The sequence below is a fragment of the Rhododendron vialii genome, chromosome 1a, assembly GCF_030253575.1.
Source record: "Rhododendron vialii isolate Sample 1 chromosome 1a, ASM3025357v1".
Taxonomy (NCBI): Eukaryota; Viridiplantae; Streptophyta; class Magnoliopsida; order Ericales; family Ericaceae; genus Rhododendron; species Rhododendron vialii.
In genome coordinates this window covers 17,043,676-17,053,168 of record NC_080557.1, presented here as the reverse complement: position 1 = coordinate 17,053,168, position 9,493 = coordinate 17,043,676, and the positions used below count along the sequence as shown (strand labels likewise).

Here is a 9,493-nt window from a genome sequence, read left to right as displayed (position 1 = left end):
TGTTTTGCTCCCGTTAGTGCTCGTTACCTTAGTCATGTTATCCTTCAAAATGTCTTGCGCTCCCGCTCTCAATCCTCACACTACGATTGCACTTTCAATCCTCGCTCTCACGTATTGTAGTAGTTTGGGATGCGTTTCGAAGATGCTTCACATTCGTGCTCGCGCACATGAATTATGTGACTTAGCTCATTACGTGATGACTATACTGTCCAAACAAAAGGATGAGAAAATTTCTGAATCCCTCACTGGTAGAGCTATCCTCTTTATATAGTACTCAACTTGAAACATATTTCCTAAATAATATCAAAAACATGTGTGCTCCTAAATTAAGATATCGCAATCTTGTGGTCAACAATCTCTATCTCTATATCCCTATTTCCCCTGCTAACAGGATCCCCATCCTGGATATTATCAATCAAGATTCTTATTTTGCCTTCAAATTATATCAATCCTATCATCATTTAAGATCTAATAATAATAATAACATCATTTGGTAATATATACATACATATATATATATATATATATATCTTATGTGTAACTTTAATCTCAACGTGTCCTAGAATTTTCCAGACCCTAAAGTTCAAATCTCAAAATCATCTGTTACTAACTCTGATCAAAAGTTTTACTTGCACAATGGGAAAACGATTTCCAACCAATTTGTAATTTTTTAGTAGGTATAAAAGTATTTTGAGGCCAAATCTATTTTTTGACAACCTTAAAGACAAAGTTCATGCCATACCTATTACCTAAAGCCAGTGGTATTTAACAACGGCTAAACTTTCATCTGTAATAAATTGTTTTAAATTTAGACCGTTGATTAATGAGATCGACAGTTGTAAGTCGCCCTATACGCACACTACATAGGGGTGCACCAGTATCAATGGTTTCGTTCGGTGATTTCAATATCAATGGTTCATATTTTAGAAAGACTCGTCTCAATAAGAAATTTATTTTTCCTAGAAATTAAGAGTCTTTAACATTTCTGAACCATCTATAAAAATAACTTGTGTACGACCGAGATTACACAGACTGCAGTCCAAACCTGGACTGCACAGAAGCCATGTTCCTTTCACTGTTCAAACGAACAGTGAAAGTATTTATATATTGCAATTAACTTTTTAAAATGGCCAGCATATATACAAATAAAACAACATCTACCGTTGTCTGATTACTTCTTTTTTTTGGTTGAGAGATTATAATCATGCGATCAGAAAGGATTTCAAAAAGAAAAACAGACTTTACTTTTTCTCCATCAAATCTCTCTTTCTCCTCACTTTTTTGATAATTTGTTTTTTACCGTTGTTCTTCCACCTACGCTTTAAGAGAAAACGTGAGATTAATGATGGGAGTGTCATTGGCATGTGCAATTTGCTAATAGGGCATCTTACATAATTTCAGAAAAAAGGAAAAAGTATCTTAGATATTAAAACTCCGTTTGGTTAGCGCTAAGTCATATAACGCGCATACATGAGCACAGGCGCGAGCGAAATTCGAGGGCTTAAAAACGTATTTTAAGAATATTTCAAACTACAACTTGTGAGAGGGATTATGTGACCTAGGCCAGATGAAAAGCACAAAAATGCAAAATATGGTATTTGGTTCAGAGTTTACCTTGGCCGTAAGAATTGAATCTCACATCGTATAAATAAATAAATAAAGGTTGGACCCTAACATACAATTGGGTGACTCACCAGTTACAAGACTTAGCCTTTAAAGTGAATATGAACCATTCAATGTATATGTCCAGACAATGTGGTGTAGACTCCGTAAATACTCCCCCAGAAAATTGGGCCTTGGCGCACACAGAAAAACGTCAGGCAGATTAGACTTCCAACAGGCCGGCTAATATACAAATGAGAAGCCTACATTTTAGCCGAACTGAGTTATTGCAAAACCAGATTTTGGTCATCGATTAGGCCAACTGCCTTAGGTTCACCTATGGTGCAGTTCACAGCTGGTGAGACTTGGAACTGGGAAGGGATACATCACCTGGGGCATTGGACCACGAAATGTGCCATAGTGGTAGCCTCGTGGTGCCGAGTAATTCATGCTTTTGTCATCAACTTCCACAATGTGCTTTGGTAATAGTAAAATAAGCTGAAGAAAAGTTCTACTCAGGCGAATCAATTTTCTTTTTCTTTTCTGGTTTTGATTACCAGATGCACCTCTACTAATTTCAGAGCTCTAAAGTTAATGACCGGACGACCTCTAGTGACCCTGAGGTTTGGATTGTATGACCTCCGCGGAAATAGAACATGCGATTTCATGGAGAACAATCACTTATTGGCTTTCTCATGCGCGAAATCCCTTTTCTGTACACATAAATGCAAGTCTAATTAGAGTGTAACAAGTGGCATCTAGGATCTACTGACAGTGTCCTCTTTCTCAGCTTTAAAGATTAAAATACTTGCATGAAAACAAGAGTTGTTTACAAATATTGGCGTTACTTCCAACATTAAACGACACCATGACAGTGATTTGAATGGACTTTTGTGTTATAAATAGGGAAGAGCAATGCAACAGTCCTCCACAACAAATTTGACTTGAAAAAGCTCTCAACTATGGCCACCCTCATTGCTCCTGCAAACCCCTCTCCAGTTGAAGATGCAGAGGCTATCAGAAAGGCTGTTCATGGTAACTCTTATATATAGATTCTTTTTAAGTTCAAATTGCACAAATTGTTTAGATTGTCTCATGCCCCTATTTGTCAAACAGAACAAATACTTTCACTTGATTTTTCACAGTAAATACTAGGTAAAGAGAGTGACTGCTATCCACAGTATCGAAGTCCTGTCAAAGATGGTGAAACTTCACCAGTAACAGAGGTGATCGCACCCCAAAAGGTGTTAAAAAAGCCTTTGTAGTATAACTTCGCTTATAACCCCTACGGTTTGGGCCATGTGCGAATACACCCCCACGTTCACTTTGTTGCATCCACACCTCCGGTGCTTTGTGGATTTGTGCCGAAGCATCCAATTAACGGAAGTAACGCAAAATCCACTAAGAAACGATGAAAAGACCTATGTCCTTGTCTTCTTCCTTGATTCTTCTTTTTTTTTTTGAATCTAACCAATTCATTCCCTGTAATAAAAATTGGATCCAAACTGTTGATATTGGAGAGCTTGAAGAGTATTACATCCATACCAAAATTCAAATCGAAAAAAAAAAAAAAAAAGGAAATCTCAAGGTCGATCTATTTATCATCAAGTAAACTTTCAGATTTAAATTTGCATTTTAACAACAATAATGTTCCCCAATGACTGAGTTATTGATGTCTAGTTGACATGATTTTTTACAGAGATGCTCTACTCTTTAACTAATACATTATGAGCATCTCGGTTTAAATTTTTAATATATTGGTTAAATTCAAAAGGCATGTGAGGTACACCTCCGGCAACATAGACGGAATTGGGTGCATTTGCACAAATTCACAAAGCACAGGGGTGCAGATGCAACAAAGTGAACTTGAGGGGGTATATCTGCAATGAGTTCTTAAAGGTTCGGGACTGATAAATCGGATCAATCTATTGTTTTCCACCGGTAAACTGTAATATATGTCAGGTATATAGAATGAAGTGATGAATTGGACCATTACAATAGGATCCATGATGGGCCCTCAGGCTTGAATAACACACATAGTGGACCCGAAAAAAGCCTGCTCCTTTTTCTCAAAGTAATCATAAAGCAGTAACACTACTAGAGGCTGGAGTGTCCCCGTGTCTGACACGAGGACACGGCAAAAAGCATATGAGACACCCTATGTGGCATTTCAATTAGATTTAATTTTTTCTTTAGGGGACACGGGAGGGACACGTATATGGACACAATAGGGGTTAATAAGCATTTTTTTATATTTTGTGGGGGTAAATGTGTATTATTTCAAATATTTTAGGTTAAAAGTGTAATATGATATGTTTTTGATGTATATATTATTCTTGTTTATATATATTGATGCTTTATGCTTCTAGGACTGAGGGACTGTGCTGCGCAGCCTCTGGCAAGGCTTTTCCGGCATCGGTCCGACGATCAGAAACGTTCACCACGTAGAGCTCGTCGAGTTCTACATGTGCGCAAAAAATCAGCTTGATCAAATATCGTTAAGTGTCTCATCGGAACATATATAACTTGAAAAAAATGGATTTTGTGGTTTTGATCCAGTGCTTTGTATCCATTAGGATTCATTTTTTTCAAGTTATATATATTCCGATGAGGCACTTAACAATATTTGATCGAGCTGATTTTTGGTGCACATGTAAAACTCAACGAGCTCTACGTGGTGAACGTCTCCGATCGTCGGACCGATGCCGGAAAAGCCTCGCCGGAGGCTGCGCAGCATGCTGTGCAGCACAGTCCCCCAATCCATGCTTCTATATGTAATTATGTTTCCACTAGCATGAAATAAATATTTGTTTGTCTGTTTATTAATTTTTGTCATGTTCGATGCTGTGTCCGTGTAATTTTTGTCTGTCCGATGTTGTGTCTGTGTCCCCCTTTATTCAGAAATCCCATGTCTAGTGTCTGTGTGTGTATTGTATCCATATGCGTACTACATAGGTTGTCGCATTGAAGAAGTATGTATGAGTTGAGTTCATCCTTGTCTTTAAGTCTTGATATCTTTAAGTCTTGATATGTAGTTTGCTATTTGATCATTTTGGAATCTATGTTGCATTATGTTCAATTTTCATGTTGGTGTTCCGCGCACTTAAACAACTTGAAGGGAAACTAACAGTGGTGTGAATTTTCCAGGATGGGGGACTGATGAGAAGAAAATAATTTCGATTATCGGTCATAGAAATGCAGTTCAGAGGAAGCTAATCAGGCAAACCTATGAGGAGATTTATCAAGAAAATTTAATCAAGCGCTTCGAATCAGAGCTCCATGGGAACTTTGAGGTTATTATCCTTGTTATTACTTCTTTCAATATGTGAACTAGTAATTTGCGCGGTGTCAATCTTCCAATGATTCGGGAACCAAAACCCGACATTCTTAATTCATGCCTTATAAGTAAGTTATAATATGAACAACTTGTTGTGGCCCTAGACGCTTAAAGGGAACCCACGTCGTTGTGGTCAGGTTGTATATGAAGTTTTTTCATCTGTCATGGTTTCTTGCACTATTGGTATCATGTAACAAGGTGAATTGGTAGCTACAGATGGCCTTTTGTTATGACACTCTGACCTAGTCGATTAGTTCAATCGTGGAGAGGCAAACAAAGACGGAACCAAATGTGTGCGTTCGCACATCAAATTGATGCTTGGATTTTTTGTTCATTAGTTGTTATATGGCAGCATGCCTTCTTTCGCTGCATGTATATTCTGTTGTAATTGTTTCGAGAAACTGAAACCGTTTGTTCTCTTATGTGGATATAACAGAAAGCAATGTTCCGATGGATTTTGGATCCGTTAGACCGAGATGCTGTGTTAGCTAATGTGGCCTTGAAGCAGTCAAACCCCGATTACCATGTGATCGTTGAACTTTCATGCATCTACTCTCCTGAGGAGCTATTAGCTGTTAAACGAGCCTACCAGGCTCGTTACCAACACTGCCTGGAGGAAGACCTGGCCTCTCACATCTCTGGTGATCTCCGCAAGGCATGTATTTCTTGGACAATTGTTTCCCAACGAAAAAAGTGAACATAATGAATTCTATTGTATATTTAAATGTTTCCCCCAAGAAAAATTGTACAGAATGCATTGTAGGATAGCGCTCACAGGGCGGTCATACTACATTCTGTACAATTATCTAGAAAAAGTTCAATGTTCGTAGTTGAAAAAGAACTCTTAGTCATTGTGGGACTGGTTAATGATTTTCTAAAGGAGTTTTTGGCTACAGTTTCTGGTTGCCTTAGTGGGAGTATATAGGTATGATGGTGCCGAGATAGATACAAGATTATCAAAAACAGAGGCTGATGTTCTTCACAATGCTGTTAAGGACAAGAATCATGAGGAGATTACTAGAATTGTGGGTACAAGGAGCAAGGCTCAGCTCATCGCAACTTTCAACTTCTACAAAGACAAATATGGCGCTTCCATCACCAAGGTAGAAATTGAGATACTGGAAATTGAGATACTGTTTTAGACCACGATTTGTTCAGGGATTTTCCAAGGGAGAGAAAAATCATAGGAAAATCAAATTAGTAAGTTTACTTACTGCACTTAACTTCGCATAGTTTGCCTCTCTCTTTTCCTCTAGTCTCTGAAAATCCATGATTCAAAGTTCAAACATGGTAGAAGAATCTACTTCCTTATTTGATAGCTTTACAAGGATTAGTTTGATTTATAATCCGATTCATTCAAGTTGGTTTTTACGATCCTGCATCCCCTTAACATTATTAGTCACTAGTAACACATTGACTTGAAAAGCATCACAGAAACCAGACTGCAAAGAAACTTCATGGATACCAAACTTTATTTTCACGGTGAGAAGTTTTACCAACCCAGACTGCTGCTTTTTTTCCGGTCTCTTTATTTCGTTCTTTTTTCTTTTCAGCATTTGGTGAATGACCCTGCTGATCACTACTTAGCTGCAGTATGCACAGCCATCAGATGCATCAACGACCCGAAAAAGTACTATGAAGAGGTAAGTTATAGTCCATAGACCAGAACTAAGAATGACATGTCCCCACGGAAACGTTGGATACAATTGATGCTGAATTTGCCTAGTCTTGCAATTTTCAGCGCTATAACCTTAACTAACGGTCCTTCATAAATTACTTGGATCAGTTACTGCAAAATGCGCTGCATAACCACAAGGTAGACGAGGACGTGCTTACTCGGGTGATTGTTACGAGAGCTGAGAAGGACTTGAAGGACATCATGGAGCTTTACTACAGGAGATACAGTGTAACCCTTGATCATGAAGTTGCCAAGGAAACTTCTGGAGATTACAAGGCCTTCCTTCTTACTTTAATGGGGAAGCATGATTAGTTCTGAGCATTTCAGTTTCTGAACTAGCATGGGTGATTTTTGGTTGTGTTTCTTATGCTGGAAAACCTTGTCTGTCTTCTTGTACTGAATTGAATTGCTATGTTGTTGTGATGTCGTTTCTAATAATATTTCAGTTTGTTTCATTATGTTTTGCTCCCGTTAAGTATGCTGTGCTCATTACCTTAGTCACGTAATCCTTCAAAATATCATGCGCTCCCGCTCTCAATCCTAGCATTGCGCTTGCACTTTCACTCTTCGATCTCGCATATTTTAATAGTTTGGGATGTGTTTCAAAAACGTTTTCATGTTCACGCTCATGCACTCGAATTATGTGACTTAGCTCATTACTAGACTGTATTGTCTAAACAAAAGGACAAGAGAGAATTCCTGGATCCCTCATGGTGCGAGCTAATCTTCTTTATAGGTACTCAACTTACAACATGTTCCTAAATAATACCAAAACATGTGTGCTCCTACATTAGGATATCACAATCTTATGGTCAATAATCTCTATCTATATCCCTATTTTACATCTATCAGGATCCCCATCCTGGATAGTATCAAATCAAGATCCTTATTTAACCCAATTATATACAATCCCATTATCAATTAAGATCTAATAACATCATCAATTGGGAACGAATATATACAATTCCATTATCAATTAAGATCTAATAGCATCATCAATTGGGAATATATGTGTGGGTGGGTGGGTGCTATATACGGAGTATCTTTTTTTGTCAAGAAGTGACACATTACAAGTTGAGTGTCAAGAACAATCAAATAGTTAGAGGGCCAATTAAAAAAAAGACAATTATTTTATAAAGTGAAAAATGCTCTTGGGCATCTTCAAGAGTTTAATTAAAAACAAAACCACAGCAACGCTCGACTACTCCCTCTATATATATGTAGGATGGGATAAATACAATTCAAACTGATACTTATACCCAAAAAGAAAAACATTATATGTACGTATAAGATTAATATTATTGGTGCCCCGGATATCATGTATGTCCAACTAAGTTAGCTTAGTTGGCCATTATTTTATACTTCCAAATGAAAGGATAGGGAGTTCATTATTGCCAAAAGAAAAGGTTTTTCTACCTCATTGTGGGATTTCTCCTTCATGTAGCTGATTGTTTTACTTGAGGTACTTTTTCTAATCGGGGCGGTTCAATGGACAACTATTTAGACACCTAAAAAAACACCTCATAGTTTCCGATTAAATTTTGATGATCCGAGCCGCTCAATGTGATCAGAACGTGATTTTAAGGATACCTGCGAGAAATCAGCAAAAAAAAAAGACCGAAAATGGCTTGATCTGAGCAGTTTTTAACTTAGATTTAATGAACGGTTCAATTAAAAACTGCTTAAAACAAGCACTTCCAGGTCTTCTTTTTTTTTGCTAATTTCTCACGGGCACCCTTAAAATCGTATTCTACACACATTGAACGGTTCGGATCATAAAAATTTGATCAAGAACTATGTGATTGAGATTTGGGGTGTTTTTTTAAGTGTCTAAATAGTTGTCCATTGAACTGTTCCGTTTTCCAATACCTGTAAATATTCTTCTATCGCATGGCAAAGACGAAAGAAGGATGCTATGTAAGAAATTCTTGTTGTTCAAGTCCCTATGTAATACTCCGTCTGTCCCATTTTATTTGTCCAATATTTTCTTTTTTTGTGTCCCAGAAAGATTGTCTATTTCAAAAGACCGAGGCACAAAATTCTCTAGTTTTTCCATTTTACCCTTCTCTCAAATTTAGGAATCCAGTACAACTAGGAAAATAATTTGAAAAACAGGTCAAAATGAAGTTGAATTGGCCGAAAATCTCCGACACCATTTTAAAGTTCATGAGTGTCAAATTCAAAATGGGGCCATAATTTCTCTGTATTGGCACCAGTAATTTGTTCCCATCAACTCTACTGAAAATGTGAATGTTTGAAAAGCTAATGATGATGTTCCCTTACTTTTGTGGTATTTCGAAATTAGTCAAACAAAATGAGATGGAGGGAGTAGTTTTCACAAATTAGAATGTACGAAATCAGTGGTTCCCAGAGAACTGGATAGAAACAAACTCCACACAAATGGACAATTTGGAGATTTAAGATGGATTTGTTTTTCTATACCAACGAAAACTGTGAAAACCCTTTTCCCAGCTGTATGCAAAAGAATCGCACCCTGTATTCTTCAGAGTAGCACAATGAATTTATGTAGGAAATCCCATAGATGTCACAATATTACACATTGTACATAGCTGCCCTAGCAAGGCTATGGACAGCTACGACGTCAGTTCTAGCAAGCTAAGATACTGTGCTTGCATGTGTTACCTACTGGAGTTGTGTCAGCGAAGTCCACTCCATTGTTTCATCTCATTCTGCATTTTTCCCTTACCAAGAAACTTGTTCATCGTAAAAATCAAGGAATCCTGCAATGGTTTCTAACATGCAACGAATCACCCATCCTCGTTGGGATCTTACTGACCATGCACGAGGTTCCCTCGAATATGAAATCCAGCTGATGAGACACACCTCTTTTGCATTGTGACCTGCCAACACGCTAA

The 9,493-nt window shown here is 37.6% G+C and overlaps 1 protein-coding gene across 1 annotated transcript; it reads left to right on the top strand.

The window, feature by feature from the left end:
• Positions 1-2,538: 2,538 nt before the first annotated feature.
• LOC131311364 (annexin-like protein RJ4) lies at positions 2,539-7,075 on the top strand. Its single transcript, XM_058338820.1, has 6 exons — positions 2,539-2,637; positions 4,750-4,895; positions 5,376-5,594; positions 5,836-6,042; positions 6,493-6,582; positions 6,726-7,075. Exons 1-6 carry the CDS (start codon positions 2,565-2,567, stop codon positions 6,927-6,929), a joined length of 939 nt encoding a protein of 312 aa, XP_058194803.1. The 5' UTR covers positions 2,539-2,564; the 3' UTR covers positions 6,930-7,075.
• Positions 7,076-9,493: the final 2,418 nt, after the last annotated feature.

What these genes read in the sequence shown, in the direction of transcription:
- LOC131311364 (XM_058338820.1), top strand. Translation starts at nt 2,565, where the DNA reads ATGGCCACCCTCATTGCTCCTGCAAACCCCTCTCCAGTTGAAGATGCA. An exon ending in TCTCTGGTGATCTCCGCAAG is followed by an intron (nt 5,595 to 5,835) that starts GCATGTATTTCT and finishes TTTTGGCTACAG; the next exon opens with TTTCTGGTTGCCTTAGTGGG. An exon ending in ATGGCGCTTCCATCACCAAG is followed by an intron (nt 6,043 to 6,492) that starts GTAGAAATTGAG and finishes TTTTCTTTTCAG; the next exon opens with CATTTGGTGAATGACCCTGC.